Below are 15,052 nucleotides of genomic sequence, written 5' to 3' on the forward strand. Positions count from 1 at the left end.
AGGTTGGAAGTGGGGAGCAGGGAGAGGAGGCCAGAGGTCGCCAGAGCCCTGAGGCCCAGGGCTGCCCTGGATAGGGAGCCCTCGATGGATCTGTATCCTGAGTGCAAAGGGCAGCCCCCGCCCTTCTAGAACCCAAGGTGGGGATCTGGGCAGGAGGTGTTCTTGGTGCTTTCTCCAGTTTCAGAACAGCAAGTGGCTCCCAGACCCAGCTTTTCAGGGAAGCCGTGGGGCTGGGCATGGAACAGAGTGTTCTCAGTTACAGCAAGAGTCAGAAGCGACCCAGCTTCTGAGGCTCGAGATCCCTGAGGCAACGCAATGAACCGGAGAGGCCAGCCGACGGTGCAGACATAGGCAGACCCAAGACCCCCAGGGCACAGAACCACACACTCACTTCCTTGCTCGCTTGTGGACGGGCTGGGGCTTTGCTAGGGCCCAGGCGGACGGGCAGCAGCCTCTGGAACATTCTCCAGCGGCTCCTCAAGCTTCTACCTGCAGTGACCCATTGCTTCCACCCATACTCCATTGGCTAAGGCCACACCCACTGGAAAGGGCGACAGGGGAACCTAATGCTCCCCCGTGCCTGGAAGGTGGGGAGCCGGGAGAATCGGAGGAGCGACCCCATTTTACAGCTGGGAAACTGAGGCTCAGACACATGGGACAGAATCAGCCGAGGTCGGGGGACTATGGTGGTCCCTGCTCCGTCTGCAGGGCCCCACCCCCTCCTCGTACCCCAGCCTCCTCGGCTGGCAAATGACCTTGAGGAGCTTAATCTCCTAAGCCTCTCTGCTCTCTGCACCCAAGCAGGAGCTTGCTGTCCTCCTGGCGTCTCAGAGCGGGCACAGGATACTTTTGTCTTTCCTTCCCCCAGGGACAAATGCTTGGGGCCCTGAGGAGATCACAGAGCCTGGAGACGCAGGGGGTGCCACCACAGGCCTACCCAGCACCGGCAGGAATGCCCCAGGCCAGCCAGGTCGTGGCATGCCCCCAGTTTTTCTGCAACCCCCCCAGGCTCCTGCCTGAACTCCGGGACCTGCCCTGACACATCACTCCAAATGTTTTCTCCTTCTGAAGCAGCTTCCGGGGCCCTCGGGCTGCCTTCTCTCCGCCTGGCCGCTGCGGAGGACCCAGGCCCCAGCCAGGCCGCACACAGGCCTCTGCCACTGCTTTGCCCTGACCCAAGCGTGAGCCACTCAGCGTGGCCACGAGGAGGGTGGCCCATGGGCAGGTGCCGGAGTTCTGAGGGGCCTTCCTGACCACCTCAGCTCCCTGCGGACAAGCCTGGGGGTTCCAGCCCTGATTGGCCTCCTCGGTGACCAGGGTTTTGCTTCCCCGTGGGACGCTGCTCCGTGGCAGTCTATCACCAGGTCAGTCTGCCTCAGTGGCCTCGGAGACCACAGGACAAGGCTGCCTCCTCTCATCCCCGTCCAGTCAGCTCGCCTACAGCAGGTCCATGGTCTGGAGTTCCTGACTGGTGTAGGGGTGCAGCTGGGCCAGGTTAACTCTCGGGGAGTCTGGACAAGTCCGGGGGGTCATCCAGATGGCTCAGGTCTCACCCCCTCTGGAGCAAGCCGCATGAGCCGGGAGGATCTGTGAGAGCCATGAAGAAGGAAGGTTCTGGAAAGAAACCTTGAGGACCAGAGTCCGGGCTGCCCCTCCCAGGGAGGGGCAGCTCTGGCTGGGGTGTGGGGGGGTGATTCAGCCAAGGGAAAGCCCACAGACCACCTTCTCCTGGGTGCTGGACCAGCACGCCCAGACAGATTCCCGAGGGACGAGCCGGCCGGAGCCGTGGGCTGGCAAGGGTGGGCGCGCCGGGCTGTTGCTGAGGGAGCGTGGAGGCGGCGGTGTCGGGAGTGACCCGCGAGGCCCCGGAGCCTCAGAGCGCCGTGAGGCTTTGAGCACTGCGGCAGGGGGAGCGTGTGTGGGAACCGCCGAGGGGGAGGCTGGCCCCACAGGGGACCTGTCCCGCTGTCCCCTCAGCCAGGCCCCTTCTCCACTCACAGCTGAGCCCCCGGCATGCCTGGGGCCAGGGGTCCTGCCCTGGCTCCCCAGGGTGGTCGGTGTTTTCCTTTCTCAGAAACACAAGGCCGCATGAGGATGTGCGGCCCCCGGTAAACAAAGAGCTATTTTTACCGCCTCATTGTTTCCTCTCCCTGCGTCCAGCTCCCAGGCCAAGGGCCACCCCAGTCCTCCCTCCTCCCAGCACCCCCGCCCCCGGCTCCCGGGGGCCCGCCCGGTCACCCCAGACTCTGCCCTGCCAGGGGCCCACAGTGCAGCCACCACACTCCCCCGGGGAGTCTGTCTCAGGGTCTCAGGGTCTGTCTCAGGGCCTGTCTGCGGAAGGGGGCCCTGCGGCCGGGAAGGGGCCCAGAAGGCACCAGAGCCAGGCCTGGGAGCCCCATGGCCGCGGTGGGCATCTCAGCCTGCCTTCTCCCCGACATCTGGCTGTGTCAACCCACCCCGGCCTGTTCAGAAGAAAGCCCTCAAACAGCGCAGCCCCTGTCTCCGGGGAGATCGAAACTGGGGCCACCCTGCCCTGACCCCCACCAGCCCCCAGGGTTTGAGCTCCTGGTGCCTGGAGACAGAAGGGAGGAGCCTGGCCTTCAGTCAGTCTTGTGGTTGTGAAATCCTCCCCGGGCCAGGACACCCCCTATTGCCTGAAGGGGTGTGTGTGTGTGTGTGTGTGTGTGTGTGTGTGTTGGGGGTTGGGGGGGCAGCTACTGGGAGGTAGTGCCATCACCGCTCACTCCCATGCTCCCCGCTGGGAAGCAGGCTGGACAGGTGTCCCCTTCCAACAGCTGTCACTAGGGGCGCCTGGGTGGCTCAGTCGGTAAGCATCCGACTCTCCATCTCTGCTCAGGTCTTGATCTCAGGGTCGTAAGATGGAGCCCAACTGGGAGAGAAACCTTGAGGTCTGCGAGGGGGAAGAGCATTAACCGCAGCGTCCCACAGCTGCAGAGAGCTGAGGGCGTCTCCCAGGTGGACCTTGTCGCAAACAGAATAAAGCTTGTGACTGTTAGAGACTGAAGGGGAACCCAGGTGTGTGCAGCTGAACCCAGAGCCCAGGAGGGCCTCCCCCACCTGCAGCCACTGCCTGAGGCCTGTGGGGGCTTCATCCCTCTCCCTGGAGTTCCATGCCAGGAAGGGTAACTCCAGGCCCTGGGGCCGGAGACCTGTGACCTGGGAGGGGCCGACGGAGGGCAGCCCGGGCAGAGTGCTGGGGGCCTCGGGGCTCAGCGGTTCCCCTGTCCTCCCTGTTTGCTCCGAAGCAGAGCTGGCTGCAGTGGGAAGGAGCCTCTGGCTGTGATGGGTTTTTTTTAACCACTTGATCATGATCAAGGATTTAATTTTATCCCCTTCTCGGGCTGGCTCGGATTCTATTTGGAGTTTAAGCACGAGCTAGTGAGCAGGAGGGTCCCTGGAAGACAGGACTCCCACTCCCAGCCTCGGCAAGGCCCCTCCTCGCCCGTCCGATAAGACAAGGTCCATCTGGGGGAGTCCGGCAGCCCCGCAGGTTGGTGCGAAGGCTGCTGGGCGGCTGCAGCTCCCCTCCCCCCTCACAAAGCTGCTTAGCAGAGGGAGAGGTCCTGGTTGGGGGGGAGCAGGAGGTAGCTCTTCCCTCAGCCTCTATCAAGGGATCATCTCAGCTCTTTCTTATTTATCAAAAGAGTGTTTAACAGGGGTGCCTGGGTGACTCAGTCAGTTTCCCGTACTCTTGGTTTCAGCTCAGGTCATGATCTCAGGGTCATGGGATCGAGCCCCACATGGTGGGGCTCTGTGCTCGAGGGGAATCTGCTTGGAATCCTCTTTCTCCTCCATTTCCCTCTGCACCTACCCCTGCTTGTCCTCGTGTGTGTGTGTGTGTGTGTGTGTGTGTGTCTAATAAATAAATCTAAAAAAAAAAAAAAAACCCCACACACAAAGCAGCATTTAACAAGCACTTGATTGGACCTGGGGCCAGGTTCCTCCCCTCCAGGTGGAACATTCATAGGCCTTGCTTTGAATGACTTCTAAGTAGAGAGGACAGGGGTTGGGGGGAGACACCGTCACATGACTTAATCGCGCCCTTACATGCCGACCACCCACTGTGGGCAGGTCTCTGCTAAACTCGTCACTCGCATTGTATCATAACCATCAGCCACAGCCTTATGGGATAGATGTTCTCGTTCCCGTTTTTCCGTAAGTTAGGAAACTAACTTACGTGCCCCAAGTCACGCAGCTGCCAAGTGGCAGGGCCAGTTCTTGGTCCCACCAGCCAGCCTCCAGAGGTCTCACTGTCTTCCTAGCCCCCCACTGCACGGACATAGAGACTTACACTGTGGGATTGCACAGTATAAACCAGGTCAAGAGAGAATCGTGTTTATCTAGGGCTTTACTGGATTCAAAGCCTTTTTTGTGTAGAATCTGTCAAAGGTACAATGGGTTTTATTATTATTCCCATTCTACAGATGAGAAAATTAAGGCTGAGACCTGCCCACGAGTACAGAGGTCACAGTAGGGAGGCAGGGCTCCTAGCCTAGCCTGCAGTCCCCTAATTCTGAGCTCTTTCAGTGACCTCACGTGGGGACAGGTGTCCTTTGAGGCTGGACTGCCGGATGCTGGCCAGGGGCTGTGACCAGGAGGAGGCGGGGAGAAGTGGAAGAGGAACCTGTTCTAGAAAAACCAGCTTAGCCTGGAGAACTGCCAGGTCCCCACGTGAGGCATCAGAGTGGACGAAAAGTAAAGAACAGGAGTTTTGATGGCCGGCTCTGGGCAGCAGCCGGGGCACCGCGAGTTGCTGGGAGGCCAGCGTCACACCCAGGCTGGAAAGGCAGCGGCTTCCCCCCAGAGCTGAGGGCTGGCCTGAGGCCCCAGCACCTGCCAAATATTTCACAACCCGTGGTAGCTGGACACAACGGGACTTGGAGAGCAAGGGCAAACCCCAGATTGGTCCTGGGGTCCCCGAGAGGCCACCGGGCAACCCGGTGATGTGGGGTTTACTCTCCCTCCCCCCCTTCCCAGTCAAAGTAGTGGCTACAAGCATGGAGTCTGGGGTCAGACAACCCGGGTCCAAGTTCTGGCTGAACCACGCTGACTGTTAACAGACTATGTAACCCCCACTTCCTCATCCGTGAAATGGGGAGGACATCGTACTTCCCTCACGCATGACTGAAGGCGGTGTATGTCTAGCGTATGTACCCGCACCCAGGTGGCACCCAACACGCGTTTCCTGTGTTACTAAAACGGGGACGAGGCAGTCACCTGCATAAAAGATGTTTGTGAAAACCCACCTCCCTCAAGGGCCAAGGCCAAGGAGGTGGAAACTCTCAGAGATTCTGGGTCTGAAGTCACCTCCCGGGCGGTGTATGTGGGGTGGGGCTCCTGCAGGTGTGCAAACAGGGAGGCCACCTGTTGTACACTCTGCTGCTTCCCTGGGGACTCAGGAAGAGGCCCCGGGCAGGGCCGGGTGTGGCTCAGCTCCTGTCACCAGCTCCCTGAGCCCCCTTGCCTAACTGGACTGGCAGGTCCCTCTGGGAAGCCATCTGTGAGGCAGCAGTTCCAATGTCAAGGAGGAAAGTGAAGGCAAACCCTGGCTGATAATCAACAAGCAGTTCACTGCCCCTACCCTTGGGGAGGCCTTTCTTTCAATTAGGACTAGCAGCCATGGTCAGCCCCAAACCTCCCCACCAAATCTCCTAAACACCCAGTTATTGCCCCAGGAAAGTGAGTTCCTTCATTGGACAGAGAATTGTTTCCTAACCATAGCCTCAGGTCGGTCTGGGACTATTTCATCTTCTGGGAAAGCAGTGGGTGCCATGGGTAACAGGCAGATTGAGAGGGCGGGCGGGGCAGATGGGTAGTGATGGGGTCCCCTGGGGACACCCCCACCTTTGAGCTCCTGGCCCTGGAAGCTGGCTCCTGCCCCCACCACTGAGCCAAGTGCCATGGAGGGATCAGTATCCCTGCTACAAAGGGTCCTGTTCAAAAGGCTAGTGCAGTCCGGATTCTCCCGGCTGCCAGGCACCTGCAGGGACAGGCAAAAACAGCCCTTCATTCCCAACCACCCTTCCCCCAGGGCTGGGAAACACCAACAAAAGGCAGGGTGCCCTGTCCGCCCCCCCTTCTCAGCCCATCCCTGGCCTCCCCCAGACTCAGCCTGGCCCCCAGCTGGTCTCAGTCCCCAGCAGACCGAGTGCCACCTGTTGTCACTTCTGGCTGCACACACCTGTACCTAGGAAGGTGAAGCCAGGTTACTGGCTGTCTGGGCTGAGGGACCCTCAAAGACTCAGTGTTGCCCCCAGTGTCTTCCCTTGGTCTGTTGAGGTGTCCCGACTCCTCTTTCTTGGTAGCCTAATTCCCATAAGATAACCCTGCAGGGATGCCTCCCTCCCTCCCGGTTCCAGTTCCAGGTTTGCTGCAGGGGGCTGGGTGGGGCACCAGAGCCAGCCAGCCCCTCCCTCTGCTCGGTGGCTCAGCTTAGAAGAGCAGATTGGCTCCGAGGTTAACTCCCCAACCATGCAGCTCAGAACACAAATCATTTACCTAACGTGAACCCTTGATGTGTCTTGGTGATGTCTGGCTAATACAACTATCTTTTTTTGGTCTGTTTCTCAAGACCCATAAAGTCCTTCCTGGAAAGGGAAGTTACAGGGAAAAGCAGGCCAACCCAATGTAGAGATGAATGGAGGTTACCTGAAGGTGGAATGGGCTGTCTTGTGAGGTAGTGAGTCCTCCATCCTAGGGGGCATTCAAGCAAAGGTTAGAAAAGCCTTTTTTAGAGCTGTTTCAGAGGGGACACTGCATGGGCTGCCAGGCAACCTCCAACACCTCTCCCAGTACTGAGAGTGAACGATGTGGATTGTGCCATCCGTCCTCATATTCTATGAACCCCACAGTGTTTAGCACCCAGTGAAACTCTTTGAAAAGGAAGTAGAAGCAGTGAGTCCATGTAAACAGCAAAAAAAAAAAAAAAAAAAAGTCCTAAAATGGGATGATGAAGGGTGGAAATGAAAGATTCTAGAAAATGCTTCCAAAGCAAAAATTCCTAAAGGAGAAATGATTTCAGCTTCTAAACTTGAAAATACAGCTGAATACCAGCAAATCTCCCATTTCTGGGATGACGGAAGGACCGGATATCTTGTTTGGACTTGCGTGGCAGGCAGCCCGAGACCACTGCCATCACACAGGATGCCGGTGTCTAGGGTAGAAGGGAGCACCTTCTAGGATGCTCGGCATCTGCTCTGGAACAGAGAGAGAGCGAGGTCACCTCTGAAGACTACTGACCTGTCCAATCTAGGATGATATTTAGAATCTCCAGGTCCAAAAGGGGTCTCAGCCTTCTGTGGCCCTGCCAGCTGGGCTGGGGAGACCTTGGAATTCTTCCAAAGCCCGAGTTCTGCTCCAGGTCGCAATGAAACCAGCAAACATGGTGTTTTCAACCCTCCTCGCGGTGCCTCCTTGAGGAGAGAGGGCCCAGCTTCAGAGCCCATGGGACGTGGGGAAAGCAGTGAGTGCACCCAGTTCTGAGGGACATAACTCAGCTCACACACCAAGCTATTAAAAATCTTTATTGTTAATTTTTTTTTCTCCAACAGATATATTTTTCGTTGAAATATGGAGCCACAGCAACACCTTCACTTCTCCCGTTCAGACAGATCACGGCCATCGCTGTTACAAGAGGCAGGCCCGTGACCTTGACGAGGGCAGGCTGGGGCAGAGAACACACCACTGGCCAGGACGTGGACCCTTTATGGGAGCTACAGGTACGAAGAGGGGGCAGATGGCAACACGCCATTGATGCCTGCTGGCAGATGTCACAGCCTGGGGGGAGGGCACTGGGAAAAAGCTCCCCTTTCCCCAGGGGCTCAGCTGGGGCTGCAGGCCACGGAGCTGGGAGCGTGTTTGCGGATGCGCACACGCACCACGGCTCCTGCAAGAAGATGCCGTCAGGCCCCTGCTGGAGTCCCCACGGTCCTTGTTCCCTGGGGACCAACAGCCTTTGCAGGGTAACCTAACCAGGTCAGCTGACCAGGGCCAGGGGCCCGCGTGTGGAGGAGGTCAGGGCCATGGATACTGTGACACACAAGTCCTTCTGGGGCAAGGCCCAGACGATGCTCAGAGCATGGCACGACTGCCCACATGGTCCCGAGGCAGCTCCTGTGATCCATGACAGCCCCAGCCCTGAGAAGGGGGAGATTTCACTCCTAGGGTCTTCTCCTGGCTCTGGATACCTGGGGCAAAAAAAGGGCCTCAGCCATTTACTATCTCAGGAGGAGGGTGGAGGCCCCGTCCCTGAGGCCTGCATCGTTCTCCGCCTCCCCTCCCGGGTTCCGCTCTGGTGAGAGATACAGGGAGAAGGGCAGGCTATCCCCCAGCGCACGGGGAGGACAGGGGGGAAGGCCCGGGGCTTCTTCCAGCCCTTCACATACGGCTGCTCGGCAACGTGTTTCTGGGGACCCGGCTTGAGGGCCAGCCTGGTGGGACCCGCTCAGCGACGGCGCAGCCAGCTGTCTCAGGTGGCACTTCACAAATAAACGGTGACTCTGTCCATTCCAGGCTGACATGGAGAGAGACCCTTTTGGAGGCGCAGTGAGGGGCACTGGCCTGGGATCCGAGAACTCCGAGGGCTGGCCAGGCCCTACTGCCCAGCGGCCCGCACCTTGGGAGCCTGGCTAGCGGAGGTCAGGGCTGGGGGTTTAGAGCGAAAGGTCTCCCCAGCCTTGTGAGCCAAGCTTTGCGAGGTTCTGGGCTCCCAGGCAGAAACCTCTGCTGCACTGTGGGGTCTCAGGGCCGGGAGCAGCTCCTGCCCTTTACAGGAGAAGCCCCAGATGAGGCCTCAGGAAGTCGAGCTGGAGGGAAGGGCTGGAAAGACAGCCGTCCAGAGCGGTGCCCCTCAGCTGAGCACCGGCAGCCCCAAGAGGCCCAGATGGGGAGGAACAACTCCCCCCCACCACCACCACCGTGGGGAGCTGGCTCCTTGCCAAGCCATAGAAGCGATGCCCGTAAATCCTGCCTGGTGGTCACCTCTAAGCTCTAGCTTGCGCCTTCAGGACGGCACAAACCTCCTCCGGGGCTCTGCTTTCCAGCTGTAGACCCTGCATGAGGTCTTGGGGGTCCCCTGGCCAGGGCAGCCAGGTGCGGTCATTAAAGCAAACACACTCTCCGGGTGGATCCCCCGCGGGGCGGGGGCAGCCCGTGGCAACGGGAGTCATGGATGAGCCAATGAGAAACCAAACACACATCTCAAAGCCAATCAAAGGCAAACACAAACAAAACTTGGGGAAGCAGCAGCAAGCTTTGTGTAATAAATATTGCAGAGCGCACTTGGTTTCTTTCTTTCTTTCTTTTTTTTTTCTTTTCAAGTCAAATATAACAACCAATGTCCCGAACCCTGTTTTCAGCATTCAAAAGAGAGAAGCTGTTGCTATCAGCAGAACACCTGCAGCCAATCAAAGAAAAAAACCATTCCCCGCTAGCCGGCCAATCAAAATCCTTTTCCAGTTTAAGCAGCCAATCAGGCCTCTTCACATTCCTAAAAAGTGACCTAAATAAAGCACCAGATCTCGGAGAGCTTCCTGGGAAGCCATACACCGAGGCGCAAATTAAAAAAAAAAAAAAAAAAAAAAAAAAAAAAAGTCAGAAATAAAAATAAAAGGTGTCTGTTGGTCAAGATTTAAAAATAAAAGGGTTTCTTTCTGCAGCCAATCAGGAGTCCGTCCCTTTAAGCCAATTGTAACTGCACCACCGGGTGGCTCCCTTGATGCCAGCCCTGCTGAGTGACTGTGGGGCGGGGCGGGTGGGGTGGGGGTGTAAGGGCAGGGGAACCGGGAAGGTCATCTGCCGCCACTCAGCTGGCCGAGGTCCTCACAGATCTTCTGGCAGCTTCCAGGGTGTTCCAAGGGGTTCACCGCTATTGCCTCCGGTCCTCCGTCTCCGACCTGGAAAATGCCATCACCACATCCTCTGCACCTGCAGATGGGGGCGGGGAGGGAAGAACCGTCAGACCGGGCACTGCAAGGCGGCTGGGGCCGTTACAGCCTTGGTCGGCCCTAGTGTGGTCCTCCCTAGTCCCCAGTGCTTCCATGGCAGGCCACCTCCTCTCTGGGCCTTCCTGACAGCCTGAACATGCAGGCAACCTGCCCTAGGTGGCAGGGGGCTGTCAGGGTGAGGCTGGCTCAGGGCCACCCACTGACAGGCTGCATGACAAGAACCCAGGGCTGCTGGTCCTCGAGCGGAGCTCTGCTCATATCCCTTGCTCCAAGGTCACCAAAGTCAGGGGCACCAGGAACCTCCATCTTTCCCAAGGCTTGTGTCTTGATCCCTTTGGACCATTAGGACTTCTAATAGCCAGCCCTCTTTGCCCAAACCCAGCACCTGCTCAAAGGAGCACAGCCGGGCCCATTTCCAGCCTGCAGCCAGCCTGGCTCCCACCGAGATAGATAATGGCCAGAATCTTTATTATTGTTATTTTTAATCATGGATTTGAGATTCTGGTCCAGACGCTCATGAAATCACTTCCTTTGTCTTGTTTTCCGTAAGCCAGGCTCTGACATGCAGCCAGAAAAGGCAAGAGGGAGGAGGGGAAAGAGCTCAAAATACTGACCAGCCCAGCCTCCCAAAGCCCAGGGTGCAGAAGAGGCTGCAGGCCCCGCCCCGCTCGTGGGCCCTCGCCCTCCCTGGGGCCTGCTGCTGTCTCCCCTTTCTCTCTCTCTCTCTCTTTCTTTATACAGTATTTAAGAAAAAAAATTTTATTTCCAAGTCATTTCTGCCCCCACGGCGGGGCTCAAACTCACAACCCCAAGAACGAGTCCCGCGCTCTACCCGCTGGGCCAGCCAGGCAACCCTCCCCTTTCTCTAACGGAGAGCTCTTGGTCACGCCCTGAACAAGAATCAGCGGCCTTTCTGCCATACTTCTCTTCTGCACCGCTGGAGGCATTCTCCCCAGCAGGGGAGGATGGGAAGAGCAGACCCAGGAAAGGCTACAGAAGAGGGGGCCAGTGTGCTTGGCCCATGGCATGTGAAACAGAGTTTGGAAAGGGCCGCATCCTGCCCCGGCCCCAGGTGAGGTGTGGGCTGGTTTCCTCCACACCACAAAGGGGGCCTCTGCCTCCTCCTAACTGCCCTACCACACCAAGGGCTGGCGGAGGCACCCAGCAGTGGGTGCGCAGAAGGAGGGCTCGCCCACAAGGACATAACATCAGAGATGGCCTTCACTCTGGCCACCGGTGCAGCAGGTGCCGCCAAGGGAACTGCCCAACCCCCACTAGCAGCCCACCAGCACAACTTCCATTCTTGAAAATTCCTCAAATTATCTGACTTCTTGGGATGGGGGGGGTCCTTTGCTTGGGAAGCCCTACAAATCCTTCCCCTGTCTTCTTGGGAACATTCTGTTCTCACCTCGGTCCTAGGACCACGAAATATCACTGCAGGCAGAATTTTCCTAGCAACCACAGAATCCAAGATGACATCATCCCCTGCACGGCAGCTGAGCCGGTCACCTACCAGATGCCGGCTCTTCCTGGGCGGGCGCCGCCTGCCCAGCTCGCTAATCAGAAGGGTCTGGCGCGGGCTGGGGAAGGGGGGTGGTGGGCCATGAGCAGGGGCAGCCCACCTGCTTCTTTCCTTGCCTGCTCCGTGGGCTCTCCCGCAGGGACCTTAGGCCTCTATACTGAGCTGCAGGCACAAAAATAGCATTGGCTGCTCTGAGAGGGAATGGTGAGCCTGCAGAGGGAACAGACCAGGGGCCACGACTCCCCACACCGCAGCCCGCCTGGCCTGTGTACCGGGGCTACACTCTGAGTCAGGGAAGGAAGCGACCTCCTCAAGGTCACACAGAGACTCCGAGGACTCCAGCTTAGGGAGACACCTGAAGTGGAAGATCTGCTAGAGCCCCCCGGTGCCACGGTGCCAGCTGGTCTCCCGTTCCCGGCAGGGGTGGGGAAACCAGGAGCTTTCATTTTTAGAGCCTCCCACTCTGCTGCTGGAGCCGGCGCGGAAAGGGCCCACAGAGCTGCTGCCCATCCTTGGCCCTGCTCCGTTCCCAAGGGACTTGCCTTTTCCAGCCCTCGCCAAGAGGGGACAGGCCCTTCCAGGGCATGGTCTGACCCGTCCTTCTCATCAGCTGGCCCGCACTTGTCATTCCACCAGAGCCTGACTGGGAACCGTGCAGGCCTCTGGGCAAGGATGTTGCTTCTCTCTCCTCCTCTCCGTGCAGTTTGGGCCGGCAGCCTAACGGGGAGGGGGCGCTGCTCAGTGAGCTGTGGTAACTGAGCTCTAACAGTTTTCGAGCTGGGGGCCTCAGGCTGGACCCCACGGTCCCTCCTTCTCCTTTAAAGTCCAGTATGTGGCAGCTCCCTTGGGTGCTGTCCCTGCTGGCCATCACAAGGCTCAGAACAGGAAGGCCCAGCCCACTGCCTCGAGGCTGCCAGCTAGTTTCCTGGCCCATTTTACAGATGACGCTGTGTCCATCCCATTGTTAGCTCTGCTGGCACCGTCTGGACTCGGGCTCCGAGCTGCCATCCATCCCTTCCCACCTAAGGCAGGGGAGTGTGGGAGGAGAAGCTGAGCAGCCTCTCTTGTTCAACACTGTCTGACCCGCCGAAACATAAAGATAGGCTTCTTGAGAAAAGATCACACACAGACACAGACACACACACACACACGTGCGCACATGCACGCACGTGTCTCTTACAAATGCAGATATTCATAACACCTGTGATATGCAAAAATACTCAACAAAGTACTAGCAAACGATACAGCAACAAACAAACAGGATTCCATACTCTGAACAAGTGAGATTTATCCCAGAAATACAAGGGTGTTTTAACACCTGAAAATCAACTAATGTAACACAGACTAACGATAGGAAAAAAGGAAGAAAAACCATGCAACTGTCTGAACAAGCAGAGAAAACACATCCGACAAAATTTAACAGCCCTTCATGGAAACACACTCAACACACTAGTAACAGACGCGAGCTTCCTCGGTCTGATGACGGGCATTTACTAAAACCCACAGCTGTTATCATACTTAATGGTGAAAGACTGGAAGCTATCCCGTTGGAGATTAGGAAGAAAAGGATGTCCTCTCCTGCCATTTCTGTTCAACGTTGTGTTGAAAGTTCAATTCAGGGCAATCAGGCAAGAAAAAGAAGTAAAAGGCATCCAAATTAGAAAGGGGAAGAAGGAAACTCAATTTGCAGACGATGCGGATGTTGTATATAGAAAATCCTAAGGAATCCACTAAAAAACTATTAGAACAAATAAAGTTGCAGGACACCAGATCAATATACAAATACCATTTGTATATTTCTATACATTAGTGATGAATAATCTGCAAATGAAATTAAGAAAACAATTTCATTTACGATAGCATCAAAAATAATAAAACACCTAGGAACGAATTTAACAAATGAGTATGGAAGTTGTACTTGGAAAAGTGCAAAACGTCACTGTTCACAAACATCACTGAGAGAAATTCGACACTGAAAGAAATCCTGTGCTCTTCACAGAAATTGACAAGCTGCTCCTAAAACTTGTAGGGAACTGCAAAGGATCCAGAACAGGCAAAATCCTCTTGAGAAGGACCCACACTTTTGGATTTTGCTACAGCAAACAAGACAGGGTGGGACTGGCTAAGGAGAGACGTGTAGGCAGCGGAACAGAACAAAGAGTTTGGAAAGAAACCTTCCCACGTAGGTCAGTTACGTTTTGACAGAGGTATCAAGACATACAGAGTGGGAAAGAAGTGGACCGAGGGTTCTGGGGCAACCGGATCGTCCCACGTCAAGGACGAAGCCGGCCCCTTACCTTGCACCGTATACAGAAATTCACTCAAAAGGCACCAACGACCCACATGTAAGTGCTACGATTATAAAACTCTTACCAGAAAACACGGGAGTAAACCTTCGTGACTAGGAAATGATTTCTCAGGCATGACACCCTAAGCATAAGCAATAAAGGAAAAAATAAACTGGGCTTTCTCAAATTTAGAAACATTTATGCTTCAAAGGTTACTACCAAAAAAGTGAAAAGGTCAGGGGCACCTGGCTGGCTCGGTCAGAGGAGCCTGTGACTCTTGATCTCAGGGTGCTGAGTTCGAGCCCCACACTGGGTTTAGAGATTACATAAATAAATAAAACCTTAAAAAAAAAAAAGTCCTTAAAAATAAAATTAAAACAGGGCACCTGGGTGGCTCAGTGGGTTAAGCCGCTGCCTTCGGCTCAGGTCATGATCTCAGGGTCCTGGGATCGAGTTCCGCATCAGGCTCTCTGCTCCGCAGGGAGCCTGCTTCCCTCTCTCTCTCTCTGCCTGCCTCTCTGTCTACTTGTGATCTCTCTCTGTCAAATAAATAAATAAAATCCTAAAACAAAAAAAAGTGGAAAGGTGGGGCACCTGGGTGGCTCAGTGGGTTAAGCCGCTGCCTTCGGCTCAGGTCATGATCTCAGGGTCTTGGGATTGAGCCCCACATCGGGATCTCTCTCAGGGGGGCTGCTTCCCCCCTCCCTCTGCCTGCCTCTCTGCCTACTTATGATCTCTCTCTCTGTCAAGTAAATAAAATCTTAAAAAAAAAAAGTTCCTAGGGAAAAAAAAAATGGAAAGGCAACCAATAGACTGGGAGAAAATATTTGCAAGTCATATGTCTGTTCAGGGACCAGTACCTAGAATATATAAATAACACAGCTCCATAATAATAAAAAGTCAACTCAGTTTTTAAAACGGGCAAAGTACTTGAATAGAGATTTCTCCAAAGATGTAAGTAAGAATGGTCAGCAAGCCTGAGAAAAGATGCTCTAGATCATTAGTCACTATGGAAATGCAAATCGAAGCTACAATGAGACACCACTTCACACCCACTAGCAAGGCTGGAATCAAAAAGTGACAATGACAGGAGTTAGGGAGGAGGAGGAGAGGCTGGAACCCTCATACATCGCGGGGGGAACGCCAAATGGTGCTCCCAAGCCCACTCTACCCTTAGCCTTCCCCACCTTGGTGACAGGACCGCCATCCTCTCGCTGCTCAAAAACCCCGGGTGGGTTGTAACTGCCTGATGCCCCCCCCACCCCCGTCCTGTGTGC

General features: G+C 56.0%; 1 protein-coding gene and 1 long non-coding RNA gene across 2 annotated transcripts in view; one reads left to right on the top strand and one right to left on the bottom strand.

The window, feature by feature from the left end:
• Positions 1–1,140: 1,140 nt before the first annotated feature.
• On the top strand, positions 1,141–9,493 carry LOC122899429. The gene is made up of 2 exons (XR_006383113.1): positions 1,141–1,364; positions 7,572–9,493. It is a non-coding gene; the product is annotated as an uncharacterized LOC122899429 (long non-coding RNA).
• Positions 9,305–15,052, bottom strand: part of CTNNBIP1 (catenin beta interacting protein 1) — a 45,521-nt gene continuing 39,773 nt past the window's right edge. Inside the window, exon 5 of the mRNA XM_044237120.1 lies at positions 9,305–9,945. Coding sequence (XP_044093055.1) covers positions 9,887–9,945 — 59 coding nt within the window. The 3' untranslated portion in view covers positions 9,305–9,886. The remainder of the gene's footprint in view (positions 9,946–15,052) is intronic.

The sequence above is a fragment of the Neovison vison genome, chromosome 2 (genome assembly GCF_020171115.1).
Source record: "Neovison vison isolate M4711 chromosome 2, ASM_NN_V1, whole genome shotgun sequence".
NCBI lineage: Eukaryota > Metazoa > Chordata > Mammalia > Carnivora > Mustelidae > Neogale > Neogale vison.